This window comes from Stenella coeruleoalba (assembly GCF_951394435.1).
Source record: "Stenella coeruleoalba genome assembly, chromosome: 3".
Lineage (NCBI taxonomy): Eukaryota > Metazoa > Chordata > Mammalia > Artiodactyla > Delphinidae > Stenella > Stenella coeruleoalba.
The window spans coordinates 116,605,996-116,624,101 of record NC_137148.1 but is presented as its reverse complement, the minus strand read 5'-3'; the positions used below and the strand labels follow the sequence as shown (position 1 = coordinate 116,624,101).

General features: G+C 47.6%; 2 protein-coding genes across 5 annotated transcripts in view; one reads left to right on the top strand and one right to left on the bottom strand.

Annotated features, from left to right (window-relative positions):
* PFDN1 (prefoldin subunit 1) overlaps window positions 1–2,374 on the top strand; it is a 60,568-nt gene extending 58,194 nt beyond the window's left edge. The window contains exons 4-5 of one of the 2 annotated variants that reach the window (XR_013827546.1): window positions 692–1,323; window positions 1,705–2,374. Coding sequence is in view for 1 of the 2 variants with exons in the window: in XM_079916463.1 (XP_079772589.1) it covers window positions 692–775 (84 nt within the window). In the remaining variant the exon portion in view is untranslated. Of the gene's footprint in view, window positions 1–691 lie in introns of both variants that reach the window. The other variant, XM_079916463.1, reaches the window with a different exon arrangement.
* A 112-nt stretch (window positions 2,375–2,486) lies between these two features.
* The window catches only part of CYSTM1 (cysteine rich transmembrane module containing 1), a 66,229-nt gene continuing 50,609 nt past the window's right edge, over window positions 2,487–18,106 (bottom strand). For 2 of the 3 annotated variants that reach the window (XM_079916464.1, XM_079916466.1), the window contains exon 3: window positions 2,487–2,970. In XM_079916464.1, the coding sequence (XP_079772590.1) occupies window positions 2,864–2,970 (107 nt within the window). In that variant the 3' untranslated portion in view covers window positions 2,487–2,863. Of the gene's footprint in view, window positions 2,971–17,122; window positions 17,403–18,106 lie in introns of those variants that run through there. The other variant, XM_079916465.1, reaches the window with a different exon arrangement.

The following is an 18,106-nucleotide window of genomic DNA, read 5'->3' as shown; positions in this document are numbered from 1 at the left end:
GACATGATTTCCTTTGACTAGTCTTTTGTTAATCCTGGTCCAGGTGTGGCTCCTGAAAGTGAAGTTCTTTGTCTTAAGTTGAGATTTTTAATTTAGGACGCAGATGGGGTAGGAGGTAAACTTCCAAAAGGTCTGTTTTACTCAGTGTGTCACTGTCCTGGATTCCTGGCAGGCAGCAGTTTCATTAGAAAAGCAGATTTCATCTTGACTCATCTGCCTCGGTGAGACGTGTGATGCAGCCTATCTATCATCTTGCTGGACAGAGCAGAGGGTATGCTGTCCATTTTGCAGCAGTGGCAGCTACAGGCGCCTGGCCTGGGCCATGGAAAACCTTGAGAGACAATCTGTTATGGGGCCAGAGCTTTGTCCTGGAATTTCCTGGCCTTTGTCTGTCTGGTATAACTTCATGTATCAAGACGCCTGTTTTTAGAGTCTGCTTCCTTCTGGGGGAAGAGTGCTATTGCCATCCAGAGAGCACTCCTGCTTCCTGTACTGAGCAACCCCCTCCCTGTGCCCAGGGGTCGGGCTGGGGGAACACTCTGGGCAGGTGTGTATACTTGGCTCCCAATAGACAATAGGCTCCTGGAAGTCACTGGTCACAGAGAAGCCATACCATTGGGCATAGAAGCTTCATCTACCAACTTGGCACATTCCCCCTGGTCCTAACCCTTATTTCCTTCTCATATTGCAGCAGAAAAAATCCTACCTGGAGCGGAGTGTGAAGGAAGCTGAGGACAATATCCGGGAGATGCTGATGGCACGAAGGGCACAGTAGGAAGCCTCTAGGGAAGCTCTTCCCCCTGACCCCTGCCATTCCTGGCCAGGGGCCTGTATAGGGAAACTGCTTCTGCTCTGCCTGATGGACATTTTATCTGGATGGTCTGGTAACCCTATGTTTTATGCATCACCTGGAGCCCCTTTCAGATCCCATCCCTGTATTTTTTATCCTGGCTCTGCTTGCCACCCTTCTTCCCTGGGGGTGAGTCATGAACCCCCAGGAGAGGGAAGATGGGAGCCGGGACAGATAGGAGAGCTCTTCCTGGGCCTACGACTAGTCACACTGGTCAGACCAATAAAAGACATCTGTCCCACTCTGCTAAGTCTGCTTTTCTTGAGCTGATGGATGAGAACAGAGAGGATCAGAGAGGCAGAGGCTACCTCCACCTCAGCTCCTCCCTGTTCTCTTCCAGGGCTGTGGGCCTGCTCCTTCTGCATTGAAGCCTTGCCTTCTTTTTTCTGTTCCTTTAGGTAAACCTCTCAACTTCTAAGCCTCCATGTAGTATGCAGATAAGGAAAAGGAGAGCAGGGCACAGCTGAATGAATGTAAGTGGACACAACAGTGGTGCCTCAGTGGCAGTCTGCCTAAAGATTCCTTTCCCACTTCCTCCCAAACACTGTAAAAGAAAATCTGGTAATAAACCAGCAGCACTCCAAGACGGTCTCCCTTTGGTCAGTTCATAGGGTGGACATTACAATCCTGAGGCCTCCTGGAGGCGTGGGGGCAGTGGTGTGCTGGCACTGGCTCGGGAGAGCCAATTATTTAATTTTCAGGAATTTTGTTGCAAGCCAGTTGTTAAACAGTAGCCATTATTAAAAATTAAGTTTGTAAATTTACCATTATATTAAAAATAAGGTTAATAAGTATTTAGAACTTACCCCTTCCAAATTACTTTACTAAATTTAGCCATTATCTGTGTTTTTGAGGTGAGCAGTCTATTGTATCTGGATGGTGGAAAAACTGCATAGCAGTGCACTGCTGCCCTTGTCTTCCCAACTCCGTGTTCAGGATATCACGTTGGTAGCTTGAAATCCGCTACGGTGGGACCCACCATTTACTCCACAGAAATCAGGTGATGCTACAAAATCTTGGCTTTTTGTTTGTTTTTAAAGAGAGCTGGTAGTTATTTATCAGCACCTGGCTGATTCAGAGGGAAAGTGGGCAGATGAGGAGGTTAGGCAAGGAGCTGTCAACTATGCCTCTCAGGGATGGCCAGCTGAAGAAGGAAAATTAGATTTGCTGCTATGGTGGCTCAGCGCCACCCTGCGGCCAAAACTGAGATGGATGGTGTGGCTGACTAGTTTGTATTATGACAGCTCTCTTCTTTGTGTGTCAGTGGACAGGGGTTGGGTTCTGGGAGGGGACAGCAGGAAGAGAAAGCCTCAGGTCTCGACCTGAGCCCCAACTGTGGCTTCTCCTTCCAGAGCAGGCCCTGGGGCAGCCACAGTTACCGAGATGCCCTTTCCTATGCTCTGGGTAAAAGCCAGTGTGGCTCCTTGGTGAGTCCATATCTCAGTGGGACTAGGGAGAGAGAGAATGCTAGCTCGGTGAGGACTCCTTGACCTGGCTGAAGGACACCTGGCCTTGGACCCTGCCTTCCTAGTAGCAGCCAGGATGAAAAGGTAGATCGGCTCCTCATCATATACTGGACACTGGACAGTGGCTGAGAAACCCAGGGTTTAGATTGTATCTGGAATAACTGAGACAGTTGAAGTTTAGACAAATTTATTGAAACATACAGGGTGTTAGCAGAGAAATCATTCAGTGGTATGTTATATCATGCCACTACCTTGAATGTATAATTTTAAAATTATAAATATATATTTTGTCACTAAGCCTTTGGCCAAAAAAATGAAAGTCATTTAGCACATTTGTGAAAGACCAATAAGAAATGGATTTGAACATTAAAAAGATCAAGTCACTGAATTAAACAGCAGCAACCCCTGCTAATCTAGAATCCCACTGCGTTGAAGGTAGAAGTGTCTGTGCAGAGCTAGTCATTGATTTCAGCAATCAGAAGAGATGGGGGCAGGCACGCTTGTTGGCGGTGGCGGCAGAGCTGGCAAGACAGGAGAGCCAGGGTCGTCAGGTGAGCATATCCCAGAGACAGCAGCAACAGAGGGCAGTCCAGCAGGCTGTGAGGCAGGTAGATGGGCCCAGGTCATCCCTTCTCTGGTCTTCCACCACATACACTGGATGGGGAAGGGGAGAGAGGGTGAAAATGAATGGGCACAAACCCCATGCTTTACAGGGCCAACACCTCCCAGACCAAGGGAGAGCTACATACAGCAGCTCAAAGCCACTGAGCAGACTGTGCAGCCTTTCCACTTATGCAGTCTTGGGTGATGAATGGAGGAAGGGTGGCTCAACTACTTTCCCTCCTCCTCCTAAGGACATTCATCCCTGCAGGAGGGTAAGCACTAGGGAACCTAACCAGTGGCCTCACCAAGGCAGCCAGTTAAGTAAGAAATGTCCATTGCTCTCTGGCCAGAGTTGGCTAACCCTACTTGGTTTATAAACCAGGTAGCACTCTGTCCCGAATCCTACAGGGGAACTGGGGGGCATTTCTTTAGATACATCTAAGCCATCTCCCAAGAGCAAGAGAGTAAGTAAGATCTCCTAAAAAGGGGGCTTTAGGCTTTAAAAGATTAACCAAGAATCTTGGTTTTCATACCTGGCCAATGCAGTATGTGCTCCAGCCTCTAAACTTTTGCACAAAGCAATGTGGTAGGCAGGATGAAAACGTAGGCAAGTGGGAGGCTATGGCTGGAGCCTGGTACTCTTGCGTACCCCAGAATGGAGTAGGAAATCTGAGCCCTGTCAGGGCTAAGCGCTGTATTAAGAGATCTGAGTGCCAAACAAATCCCCAGATCAAGAAGGACCCCCAACCACCCTTTACTCGTGAGCTGTGGCTCACGTCAGCCTCGCTTCCCATTAGAATGTCTGATGGTTGACCTTGGCCTCAAAGGATCTGCAGGCACTTTTAAGAAAATCTCAAAACAACCATCATCAAACTCAGTAATAAGCAGTAAGGATCTTAAACTTTTTGAAAGTTCATGAATACATGAATCTTATAAATTAAACCAGTCCTTTGGCATCTTTTAGTTCTATTTTTGTGTATCTATTTTTATACCTCCTCTCTTGGCAACTCTTTTCTCTAGAGCCTGGTATGGTAAGTAGCTAGAACACGCTGGGTTTAGTGTGAGCTTGTCCAGGTTCTGTTGTATCAGCCGCCCTGCACAGAGACATCCCCTTTCCCTTCTCTCACAGCACAGGTCTAATCTCAGCCTGTTTTCATTTGGCCCCTCTCAACACAGACAAAGTTGTTCAGGGTCTGGGAGACAAGACCCACCACCAGGCAAGCCTAGTCAAAGAGGTGGTGACAACCCATTTATTTTTCTGAGGTCTGGTAAGGCACATTACTTGATTTAGTCTTAAGAGTAACTTTGAGATACCGTCATTCCCATTTCACAGGTAAGGATCAAGACTTAAGAGAGGTAAGTCTCTTGGTTCAGCACAGGACCAGCCAGAGGCAGGATGTGAATTCAGGCCCCAACTGGGCAGCATAGGGACCAGGAGCACAGGGGTGAACGGGCTGAAGGACAGTCCTCTCTCACTCTAGCCGGAGCCCACCCCACCCACTGAAGGCCTGGGCACTCCAAACTCTGGGATCACCACAGCAGGGTGTCACCTGCCACCTGCCCAAGTTCCCAGCCTCCCATGATCATGCATGGGTAGTGTTGGACAGGGAAACTGAGAACACAGTTTGCTGTGGACGCCCTTGAATAATCTTTTGCTGTATTCTCCTTGCCACTCTGCTGCCCCTGGGACATAAAGTCCCCCTCCTCTGCCAGCTCTGGAAACAGCCTGTTTAGCCCAGGCCTGAGACCCAGCCCGAGGCTGGGTTGCTATGTGCCAGGTCCTGCAGTCTCTCTTAAACTGGCGTTTACAGAGGTGCTCACGATGTGCCTGGACCTGGACCTGTGCTGAGGGCCTTTCAGCACCACTTGATCTTCACAACCCTGTGGGACACCTGTCTCCTCACTGCTTCCCCTGCTCCCAGCCCTTCTTCCTCTCAAAACCACTGAACCTCAGGTAACTTAGGGAAACAAAAATGTCCCAGTCTTCCTTCCTGTATCACCTTTCTCCATTAGTCAAGTTTGTCCTTGCCAGGGCTTATTTCACCTGCCATACTCCACAACCTGGGGCAGTAGAGACTGAGCTGATTACTCCCTGACAATGCTTACAGAGGTTAGAAATAATGAGTCTGGCTACAGAACAGAGGACTTCAAGCCAGAGGGCTGCATCAACCTTGACAGGGGTAGTTAGTGCTGTACATACCTTAGAAACCCGAGTCACGTATTTGCTGGAGCACCGAGTCTTCCAAATCCCTTATGACTTTTTCCCTTGCATTAGCTGAGGACAGAACCTATGCTTCCAGACTGTTGAGAAGATGGGGGTGGAAGAGTGTGTGTGTGGGAGGGTAGGTGCGGAGGTAGGAGTGACTTGTGTTTTCCTTGCTTTTCTTTCCATCACCAAAAGCAGGGATGACTGGCCCAGGAGAAAGCTCTGAGGAAGGCCTCACAGTTCCTCACAGCATGCGCTGTGGGACCCAGAAATTGCATATTTTACAACTGTATCTGCCTAGATACCCTGCTTTACCTGCAGAGTCTGAGGTACTGCACCTTTAGAGGGTGCCTGCTGCACTGAGCTGCAGGCCTAGTCTGCCCCAGGACACCACCCCACCCTGGGGCTTCTGCTAATCTGCCACCTGTCCCCATCCCTGCCACCCAGTAGGTGAATCTGCCTGAAAGCTCCCATACTGCCCTGGCTGAGCCGTTAGGATACACCTGAGTGCATGAGTCCTGGGCCAGGACAGCCTCCCTGGGTACTTGAAGCCAGGGGACTGTGTACACCACAGCTTTTCTGGTGGTACTGGTTACCCAGCAGGAGCTGGGTCAGAGATGATTCTAATACAGGTGTTTCCACACCCAGGCCACATGGGCCTTCCTGGCAACTGGCCTATACTGGCAAGCTGGGCAGGACCATGGTTATGTAATATGTTAATCATTAAGGGAAGCTGGATCAACAACAGAAACGGTACTATCTGACTTTTCTGTAATCTAGAATTACTCCAAAATAAAAAAATTTTTTTTTCTTTTAAAGGAGGAAAGAAATCGAGAGGGATCAAAAGTGCAATGGGTGGAGTTGGGAGCAGTCAGTGCCCAGTGGGGAGCAGAGGGTCTGGTGTCTGCAGAGGCTACTCACGTTGAGTGCCTACTTAGGGATTAAGTGCCCCCTTGTGGCCAGCCTGGGGACAGGCTGGGCTCCAGCTCCTTCTGATGCAGGCAGGGCTTTACGTATTGGCTCACACACATATCAGCCCAAAGGCTAACCATCCCATTTCCTATCTAGTGTCTCAGGAGCCAAGACCACCCTATTCAACCAGTGCCGGGAGCCTGTGCCCTGGTCCCAGGCAAGGGACTGAAGGGACTCTCCATTTCCAGAAAACTGGTTGAGTTGGAGATCAGGTCCAGGGGTCCTTCACCAGCTTGTCTTTCTTGCCTCACACAGCCCTTTGGTACCAACCTTCAATGTTCTCAGCCCCAGCCCAGGGGTGGGGCCTACAGAGGGCCAGGTATTCAGAGCTTTGCCGTGTGAATGCAAGTGCAAAGGTGGTGGTGGTGGTGAAGGGCATTGGGGGAATGTGCAGGGAGAGGTGTATGAGCATATAGATCTGACTCAGATGCCCAGAATAGGTCATAAAGACCCAGGTAGGTCTTGGGTGCAGAACCTGTGGGAAGCTGAGCAGATTCTGGAAGAGGCTCCCCATCTGCCTTCTTGCCTCTCTGCTGGAAGCAGAGAAGACAGATGCAAGATGCTTAGAGGTATGCATCCCCCTGTGCCCAACTGCCCACCAAGCCCTGGGGTGTTCTCCAGGGCCACCAGCCACACCAACCAGCAGTCCCAAATTCTAGGACAACCATATTGTACAACCCCAGGGGGGCCATTCACATGGGCTACTGGTTCTGGGCAGGCAGTGGGCAAGTGGGGCTCCAGACCACACAGGGACCTGGGCAGAAATGTGAGCAGAGGCTTACTCTGCTGAAGGCTCCAGTTCCTCAGTCAGCCCCATCAGCCCCATCCTGGAATCTGAAACCTTTTCTTGCTCAGCTCAGACATTTTAAATGATTAATCAAGGGCTTTGAAGTGGTAATTGAGCCTTATTAGGCCATTCTACTTGTCTCTGCATCTGTGCACAGTCCCAACCCAGAGAGCTAGTAAGGAGAAGCAAACAAAAAGACGGGCTTCCCAGAGAGTTCTGACGTCTGGGACCTTCTTGCTCCAGGAGCTAATTAAGGAAGCTACACCTTGGCCTCTTGTGACCAAGACCAGTGATGGGCACCCAAGCTGCTTCTCTACTAAGACCACCACAGCCAGAGCACCTCCCCGAAGTGCCCCCAGTGGAGATGACAGCTTTGCCAGAGGCAGGAGGCCTGTAGTCACCCCATCTTCTAAACCAGCATCCAAACCAACAGAAGGCCAGCCTTCCAGGAGGTATCAGAGGCTGCCGAACAGCCCTCCTACTGCTCAGACCAGAGGTAGAAGAGAGGGAAGGATCTTTCCACATCTTAGGAATAAGTAAAATCTCAGGAAAGCCATAGGATGGTTCCTGCCCCTTCCATGCAGGGGCAGAGAGGAGAACACACAGCTCGCTGAGGATGCACTTCAGCTTTCCTTGGGTGTGCACGTGCAGTGGGATCATTTATTACTCAAGAACAAGGGGGTTGCACTGGTGAGAAAAGGTGCCCTAAAGGCAGTGCCACTTGCTCTGAAGGCCATGAGCACCAGGTAAATATACAGAGGGGGGACAGTGAGGGGGTGAAGGTTGGCCGGGAATAGTAGAAGCAATCAAGGGCGTGTAGTTTTCACTGGAGTCTAGAGGTTAAGAGCAGGAGAGGTGAGGAATATCTTCCACTTTCCTGTTCCTCCACAGGTAGAGGAGGGATACGGGGCTGGCAGCACTGGCACAGCCTTGGCCCAGGCTCTGCGACAGCAGCTGCCTTTGCCTGCTCAGTTCTGGACCTTCCCCAGGCCACCTCGGCCTCACTGCCCTCACTACCACCTCCAGAGAGTGGGCCCAAGCCTCTTTCTTCCCAGGCTCAGTCACAGGCCAGCTTGTACCTTAGCCCTCTCCAACCCGATCAGTTTTATGAACAGTAGACCTGATAGTAAAATTGTTTCATAAACAACAAAAACGGTTAAGTGCGTTTGGACATGTCATACCAGTCTGGTAAGTATGACTGGACTGCCACCACCTCCTGTGGCCCTATCCTTGGGCTAGACCTGCTGGGCCACTGGGACAGAAGTGGTTGTAGAAGCTGGGACAACTGAGAACATCCTAGATGCTAGAACTGCGAATGAAACTGCCTTGGAGATCATGTGGCCAGTCATTTTTTGGTAAGAAAAGAATGCTGGGGCTTCCCTGGTGGCGCAGTGGTTGAGAGTCCGCCTGCCGATGCAGGGGACGCGGGTTCGTGCCCCGGTCCGGGAAGATCCCACATGCCGCGGAGCGGCTGGGCCCGTGAGCCATGGCCGCTGAGCCTGCGCGTCCGGAGCCTGTGCTCCGCAACGGGAGAGGCCACAACAGTGAGAGGCCCGCGTACCGCAAAAAAAAAAAAAAAGAATGCTGAGCCCAAAGATGGGAGGTGGTAACTGAGGTCGCATAGTGAATTAAAGGTATGTCCTGGCCTATCACCCAGCCCTCTTGCCTCCTGGCCCAGTGCTCTCTGCACATCAAGATTAGGCTCACTAGTAAGTCAGAGAAAAACAAATACCGTAGGCTAACACACATAGATATGGAATCTAAAAAAAAAAGATGGTTCTGAAGAACCTAGGAGCAGGACAGGAATAAAGACATAAGAGAGTGGACTTGAGGACACGGGGAGGGGGAAGGGGAAGGGGACAAAGTGAGAGAGCCTTTACATTTGGTACACTACCAAATGTAAAACAGATAGCTAGTGGGAAGCAGCCGCATAGCACGGGGAGATCAGCTCCGTGTGACCACCTAGAGGGGTGGGTTAGGGAGGGAGATGCAAGAGGGAGGGGATATGGGCATATAAGTATAGGTATAGCTGATTCACTTTGTTATACAGCAGAAACTAACACACCATTGCAAAGCAATTATACTCCAATAAAGATGTTAAAAAAAAAGATTAGGCTCACTTTAAATCAGCAGCCTGGCTGCAAGTGACCTGAAACGTGTGTGGACAGGTGAAAGGCCTCGCCTCTGTTGCCTGGTTCTCCCTTGAAATCCACTGTCTTTGTGGGAGAGCAAGATCCAGCCCTCACCCTACTCCACAGTGTGTCCGAAAGGGAGGGCAGAATGGACCTGGTCCAGCAGTCAACTGGGAGACGGAGTGAATTTCAGGGTCCCTCCTGACAACCACTCGGTGGGTGTGTTGGCCCAGAACAAGGCACCTCCTGGGGGTGGGGTGTAGCTGGAACATCCCCCTCAATCTACTTCAGACTTTCCTTGGTCACCCCACCACTTGAATTGCTTTATTATCTAAGGACAAGAGCTATGTACATGGGCTCTGGAGGGGCACTGCCCAAGTGACGGTCAGCTTCCCCATGCCCCAGCCTTCACACTTGTGAAGTGGTGGGAGGAAGCAGTGCCTAAAAGAGCCTATGTTTTGTGACAAAAACGTAAGAATGTAAAGTGCTTGGCCCAGGGCCTGCCATGGAGTGAAGGAGGGAGGACTTAATGGGAACCACAATGTGATGACATCCTATAGAAAAAAAATCACCAGAAATCTGTTTTCTTATTCTGAGTCTGTGTGCGGGGAGGGGTTCCTCCAACCAATCCATATTCGGATTGGTATTCATATGTGTGGCACCAAATCATCACAGGATGACAAAAGCAGAGGAACTGGCAGTCCACACGAAGCACAGCTGCTCAGAAATGGGGAAGGAGACAACCCAGGGGAGAAGCAAGGGGCTGTGTGTGTATTGGGGGCTAGGAAGGCGGAATACAAACAACTTTAGCTGTTGAGGCGCCTCAAGAGAATAGGGTGAAATATTTGGAAACATCCCATTTCCTTAGGTAAAGGGAGTAAAGAAACCCTCATACATACACATGTGAGCATTTGCTTGGACGTGATGAGTCTATGGCTAGCATTAAGAAAACGCAGACACCAAGGCCAGTAGAAGAACATAATATGAAAGAGAACAGTCAACAAGGGATGTACACATTAAAAAGACTTAAAACTGAAGACTAGGGTGTTTCTCCTTACACCTTAAAGCCAGTCAAATGTGATCAGTTCACAACTCAAAACCTCGAAAATCCCAGCAGGATGGGTGGCCTTGTTCATTGAATTTCAGGAAAAGGACTAAATTCTCTGGGGATAAGAGAGTCTCTTTCGAGAAACAGTTCCCTCCAATCTGTTTTTTAGTCTAGGAAATGTGCAGAAATGGGGTAAAGGAGCTGATAGCGTTTTCTGCCCATCGTCACAAAACATTAAAGTGAAAGGACCATACTCCTCCCACCTCCCAAATGGAGATGCCACAGAAGGCACGAAGGTTGCTGAGGAGCTTGAACAGGGTGTGTGACCGTACGAATGCCACCTCTTCGTCACGCGGAACTCAATGCGATGCTGGAAGTTGCCAGTTTGGGTGTGTGTGGCTGGAGATCTAGCAGTGCTCGGTACTTTCCAGTAAAGGCCATGCTGTTCTACAAGCAGGAGATTGGAACTCACTCACCCCACTTACATAACAGAAAAAATAAAGGCTTGTTTTTTTTACCATGTACTGACAGAAGAGGTCAAGACCAGGGCCTGCAGACCAGAGCTGAGAGGTCCTGGCTCTATTCTGCCATAGCTGGGTGACTTCGGGTTAAGTCACTTGACTTCTTAGAGCCCCTGCATCCTCCTCCATAGGAAGGAAAGAGAGTTTGGGAAGCTACTGCCTTAGATGACATGGGAAAATGGGATGAGGACAAAGGTGAATATCATTATTAAGATGGGACAGGGCTTCCCTGGTGGTGCAGTGGTTGAGAGTCCGCCTGCCGATGCAGGGGACACGGGTTCGTGCCCTGGTCCGGGAAGATCCTGCATGCCGCGGAGCGGCTGGGCCCGTGAGCCATGGCCGCTGAGCCTGCGCATCCGGAGCCTGTGCTCCGCAACGGGAGAGGCCACAACAGTGAGAGGCCCGCGTACCGCAAAAAAAAAAAAAAAAAAAAAAAAAAAAGGGGACAAAAAAAATCTCAATTTACAAACAGCCAAGTTTCACCATGGGATGAGATCATATAGTACATTTCAAACGTTATCTTTCATAATTTGATAGACATTCCACTGTTAATGTTCATAGAGCTAAAGACCTAAGAGGTGCCAGGCATTCCAGTTCAGCCTCTACAACTTGTTTGCTGGCCCAGCAGCACGCACAGAGCTTGGTCTTGACCACACAGCCACAGGGAGCGGCCCAGGCCCAGGAGCGGGCAGGGCTGGCACATCCACAGAAATGCCACAGGCTGACACGAGGGCCCAGCAGCTTGGGGGTGGGGTGCTCTATCCAGATGAGCTTATACAATGAAAAACTTAGATAATTTTAGGGTTTTGTTTTTTTTTTTTTTTGGTAAATCTGAGGAGATAACCAAGAACTGCTGCTTCCGCTGATGAGAAAAAGTAAGTGACCAAAAGGGAAACTCAAATGGTTGGCTAGGGTGACAGAAGACTTCAGCAAGTAATCTCATATACCCTGAGGCGAAGAGACAGAACAGCCAGTGTTAGTTTGGAGAATAGAAAGCAGCTTTTCTTTTATCCTTAAGTCAGCCAAGAGACTGGGGAGGGGCCTGAAGAACAATGATGGGAGGACACAGGGTGAGGATGTGTGCAGCGCTCCCTCAGCACCCGCTTTTCCTCTCCAAGTCTGCCTGTGCCATTGCCTCAGACCACAGGAACAATGGGTGTGAGCTGGGGAAGGTCAAACAGATGAGCATGGGAAACCCTGATGTCATGGGTAGTGTTACTACAGCAGAAAGGAGGAAGCAGTTCATTATCTCATGACATATCATGAATATACTTCTAATGTGGCTGTTTGAGAAATAAATGAGTGAGGCTGTTATGCCAGGCAGAAGAAATTAAGGAAAATCTAGAGAAACAATCGGATCATGCCCAATACAGGACAGTTTTATGACCCTGTGGCAGAGGTGTAAAGAGCCCGAGGCAGGGAGATTCCTCTAATGACTGGCAAGTCTTGCTCTACCTGCTCAGGAGGGAGACAGATGGAGACCAAGGTTGTGAATGATGGTGGCTGACCTGTCCTAGAGCATGACCTGGCCCACAAGCCCCTCAACATACTGGTCATCTTTTCATGGCTGTTCCTGCCCAATTCGATGTAGACATACCTCATTACCGCCAAACTTCAAAAGACACCAATATAATCAATCATAAGCTGGAATAATCACAACATAGCAAATGAAGGAGCAGGCAGGCTGCCTTGCTTCTTTAGAGGTTATGGCACATAAGAGGGAGCAAGTCATGCCATTTAAATACCCACCAGGCCTTCTAATCATAATCCCAGCAGTATTTTTTGTAGATAAGCTGATTCTGAAATTTATGGAAAGGCAAGAGAACTAGAATAACTAAAATAATTTTGAAAAATAAAGTTGGAGGACTCATACTACCTTATTTTAAGGTTAATATAAAGCTACAATAGTCAAGATGGTTATGGTATTGGTGAAGGGACTGACAGATCAAAGGAGCGTAATAGAGAGGACGGTAATAAACACGGCCAACTGACATTTGACAAACATGCAAAAGCAATTCTACGGAGAAATGATAGTCTTTTCAAACAAATGTTGAAAAAATTGGCACACAAAACCCTCAACCATTTTAAGCCTCACATTTTATGTAAAAAGTAACCTAAAATGGATCATAGATCTAAATGTAAAACACAAAACTGTAAAGGTTTCAGAAGACATGGAAGAGAATCTTCATGACCTGGAATTAGAGAGTTCTGAGGCCTAACAACAAAAGCATGATAATTTGGACTTAATCAAAATTTAAAACTTTTGCTCCATAGAAGAATCTGTTAAGGAGATGAAAAGACAAGCTACAGACTGGGAGACAATATATGCAAATAATATCCAACACAGGCCTTTATCTAGAACATATAAAGACTCTCAAAACTCCACAATAAGAAAACTCAACTTATAAGTGGGTAAAAGACTCGAACAGACACTTCATCAAATAGGATAGTATAAGAAGGGCGAATCCGTACACAACAACATCGTTAGCCATTTTAAAAATGCAAATTAAAACTACAAGGATTAAAATGTAGATAATGGAAAATTACGTTTGAGGGCAGCTTGAGTATGATATGTAATTTCAAAATAAATACAATCCTTGTTTAACCAAGAAAAAAAACCTACAAGGAGATACCACTGCACACCTATCAGAATGGCTAAAATTAAAATCAGTGACAATATGTGCTGACAAGGATACAGAGCAACTGGAACCCTCATTCATTGCTGATGGGGATGCATAATGGTACAGCCACTCTGAAAAACAGTAGCAGTTTCTTAAAGTTAAATATACACTTAATCATTTGAGCCAGAAATTTCACTCCTTAGAGAAATGAAAACTTACGTTCAAAAACCTGTACATAAATTTATAACCACCAAAAAGTGAAAACGACCCAAATGTCCTTCAACAGGTGAATGAATAAACTGTTACCTCCAGACAATGGAATACTACTCAGCAATAAAGTACCCCCCAGATCTTCAGAAAATACACCAGCAATTACACTCTGATAATTCTGCTTATAAGGCAGTATCCCAGAGGCAAAACCCATCCAGCCTAAATCTCCCTTAGCCAAATGTACTGGAAGATCCAGAACGACCTAAGGCTTTCAGATGCATTCCTCAGGTCCCTGGGATTCTATAAAAAGGTAGGGGATGGCCCGTCCTTGCCTCAACTGCAATTCCGTAGTATTATTCCACACTGGAGTTGCATGGAGAGTTTCTTATAAAACAATTTATATTAGAAAAATCTGAAAACTATCAGAAAGGCTGAAATGGTGGTCATGACGGATCTATACTTGCTGCTGTTCAGAAGGGCCTCCCCAGCAAGGATAGTCACATGCTTGATAATCTACATGCTGGATCCTCCAACAGCCACCCCAGGGGACACAGTTTGCTTGAGGAGCAGTGTTTTCTCTGTCCAGGCTCAAAGCTGAGTGACAATAACCTGACTCCCTTACTTGGTGTCTGACCCTTCTGGAACTTGTTTTTTTGCATGGTTCTCTCCAGTTTAGCAGAGGCTTTGAGCCTTCATGGCGCCCAGCTGGTTCTTTGCACTCTGAGCTCGTCTCTTCCACGCCTACACAAATGCCTGCCTTCCTCCAATCCTGTATTCTGGTCCTAGCAATCTTGTCTTTCCCTCTGTTGGTGTCCTTCACAGCTGGAGGGAAGTCCACCCCTCAGTGACAATAGTGTGGCTAAGTCCAATGCACATTTTTGAGTTCTAACCTGACCTCCCAGCAATGATGCTACTGATCACTCCCTAAATACAAATTCTTCTACTTTCAGGACATCCCATTCTCCTGGTTTTCCATCTTTGACTCCTTTGCAGGTTCATCATCTACAGGTGCAAGTCAGTTTTCCTTAAAGCTCAGCCCTACACTGCCACCTTCTCTTTTCCCTCCACATTTCTACCTGATGTGATCTCATTCACTCCCACAGTTCTAGTTACTACCAATATACCAGTGCCTTCCACATTTAAATCTCCAGCCCAACCTCTCCTCCAAGCTCCAGGTGTATATACAACTGCTTACCTGACATCTCTACTCTAATGTCTCATAAACACCTCAGTCTAACCCAACACATTCAGAGCCCAACATGATTTTCTTCCTCCTGAGCAAATATACTCCTTTCCTTTGTTTCCAACCTCCACAAACACCACCACTAGGCATCTAGTTGCAGTCAGAATCTCAGGAGTCATCCCCACTCCCTGTTTCTTCAATCCCCACAGCCAATCCATCTACAAGTCCTGTGATTTTACTTCCAAATTTCTCAAGTATGTTCATGTCTTTCCATCATCATCATGTGAACTTGTGCCTCAAACCATTCTCTACATGGAAGTCAAAGGGGGCTCTTAAAAATGCAAATTTGATCATGTCATCCCTTTGCTTAAAATCCGTCAATGGCTTCCCACTGCTCACAGGACAAAAACCAAAATCCCTAAGTGGGGCTGTGAGCTCCCTGTCTTGCCCCTGCCTGTTCTTCATCTATTCCCAACACCCCACTGTTCTTTGCCACACCAGTTTCCTCTTCTAGTTTCTCAAATGAGGCATGTTCTCTCCTGCCATTGGGCCTATGCACCTGCTTTTCCTGCCATTGTTTTGCCTATTAACAGCTATTCATCTTTCAGCACCCTCCCAGACTGTGCAGACTGTCCCCTTTTTCATATGTTTTCATAGCAATACATATCTTCTTTTCATAGGAAAGCAGAATGTCAATAATACCTGTGGGACTGTTTAATGTCTGGTTCCCTCCCTAGAGTGTAAGCCCCATGGGGGCAGGGATGGGGTCTGTTCTCTGTGGTCCATCGCCTAACACACTGGAGATGTTCAGCATCTACTGAGTGTCAGTCGGAGGGTGATTGCCTGGGAGTGCACTTGGGGCAGATTGAAGAACTGCTCCTCCCACAGTTTAAAGTGTCCCAAGGCAATGTTGTGATAAAACTGGGTTAAAAGAGTCCATTTACAATAGCATTAAGCCTGCAAGGTACCTGAGAAGACTTCCAGTTTTAAAGACCAACGAAGGATATGCGAAAGCTACGTGAAGAAATTATAAGATTTTATCTAAGGACATAAAAGAAGTCCAAAAAAACGAAGGGATACCATGTTCCAGATAGGAAGACAACTCTCTTAAATACATCAACTCTTCCCCCCAATTACTCTATAAATTACATGCTGTTCCGATTAAAGCCAAACATGGTAGTTTTCCATAGAAACTGCCAGACTCATCCTAAAATCCAGATTACAGTAAAAGAGTAAATGGCTAAGAACATCCAAGAAAATTCTAAAGAAGAAAGAGGAGTATGTGTGTATGCATGTCCTGGGGGCAGGGAAGATGCTTGTCACACCAGACTTATGATTTTAGCCCATTTATATGTAGGAACTTGTTATATGACAAATCTCATTTCAAATCAGTGGGGAAAGGGTGACCTAATCAATAAATGGTGCTGGAACTATCAAAATGGAAAAAGAAAACCAGAACCCTAACCTACACCATGATCAAACACAAATTTAGGTGGACTAAAGACTATGTGAAAGGGCTTCCCTGGTGGCGCAGTGGTTAAGAATCTGCCTGCCAATGCAGGGGACACGGGTTCGAGCCCTGGTCCGGGAAGATCCCACATGCCGCAGAGCAACTAAGCCTGTGCTCTAGAGCCTGCGCTCTGCAACAAGAGAAGCCGCCGCAATGAGAAGCCCACGCACTGCAATGAAGAGTAGCCCCTGCTCGCCACAACTAGAGAAAGCCCGCGTGCAGCAATGGAGACCAAATGCAGCCAAAAAAAAAAAAAAAAGACTGTGAAAAAGTTTTAGAAGAAAATATAGGCTTATCTTTGCAATCTTGGAATAGAAAATGATTTTTCAAAGATTAAAACACACAAAAGCATGAGGGAAAGATTGATAAACATGACATTTAGAAACTTTCGGGACTTCCCTGGTAGCACAGTGGTTAAGATCCGCCTGCCAATGTAGGGGACATGAGTTTGATCCCTGGTCCGGGAAGATCCCACATTCCATGGAGCAGCTAAGCCTGTGCGCCACAACTACTGAGCCTGTGCTCTAGAGCCCGTGCACCCTAGAACCCGCACACAGCAATTACTAAAGCCCACACGCTGCCAACTACTGAGTCCACATGCTGCAACTACTGAAGCCTGTGCGCCACAACAAGAGAAGCCTCTGCAATGAGAAGCCTGCGCACTGCAACGAAGAGTTGACCCTGCTTGCCACAACTAGAGAAAGCCCACGTGCAGCAACGAAGATGCAACGAAGACCCAACGTAGCCAAAAATAATAAAATAGAAAATAAACAAAACTTTCATACTAGAAAATACACTATAAAAAGGTTAAGAGACAGATAAGAAGAAGGTATTTCCAAGCCTATAAAAGTGACAAATATTAGTGTGTGGAATATTTAAAGATTCCCTACAAATCAGTAAGAGAAGACAAACGAATAGAAAAAACGGGCTAAGGATATGTAACAAGCAATTCACAAGATTTGTAAAGGCAAATCAAAAACATCTTTTATGTTCAAGGTCACTAGTAAGGAGGAAGGTAAGTTAAAATAGTGAGATAACCATTTCACACCTATCATAGATGCTAAAATTTTGAAGTCTGTAGATTAGGTAATTTTTAAAGAAAGAAAAAAGTAAACTGCAGCACTAGTAGTTTATTCCAGTAACAGAAGGTAGGCAGGCCTGCAGGGAGCACTTGGGTCTCGGCTGCTCAGTCCAAGTTGTCCAGGAGGCAGCAGCAGCAGAGAGCAGCCCAGCACGCGGCCAGGGCCGCCAGACACCCGGTGTCGTCCGTCTTCCTTTCCTGCTCCACGTACACTGGGGGGCAGGGGAGGGGCGGGGGCGGGGAGAGAGAGACCCAGTCAGAGGGCACGGTGAGCAGACATGTGCTGTGCTGCTCAAGCACTTAGCACAATCTGTGGAGACCTGTTCGAGGTCTCCCTCTCTCTCCAGACTGTCAGCTCCGTGAAGGCGGAGCCACGCTATCTGGTTCCCTGCTCCATCCCCGCTCCAGTGTCTGGCGCACATCAGGTAGTTTCCTGGATGTGTGAATGAAGGTGACATCTGCTCAGCAGCTGTCAGACCACTGTTTCCTGCCACCTCCCCTTCCCCAAGCTGACTACGAAACCCAACCCAGCACTTGACTCATCAAAGTGATTCCCTTTGCAGTGAGGCCTGCCCTACAGCCTGATGTGGCAGGGACTGGCTGAAAGCTTTACACATTATCTCATTTAATCCTCACAACAGCTCTGTTACTATCATTTGTAACTCTCAAAATCTGTTTGCAGGAGTGTGAATTGGTAGAAACCCCTTGGGAGGGGGCGAGGGGGGGCGATGCATACAACTTTGACCCAGAAAACCTGTATCTAGGGTTTTTCTACAGAAATAATTGTCCCGTTGTTCAAAAATATGTGTACATTGTGACTGCTGCTGTATCAAAATAACCCCAAACTAGCAACAACCTTGATGTCTGTCACCTGGAGACTGATTAGGTACGCTAATGCATACCACAGAATAGAATA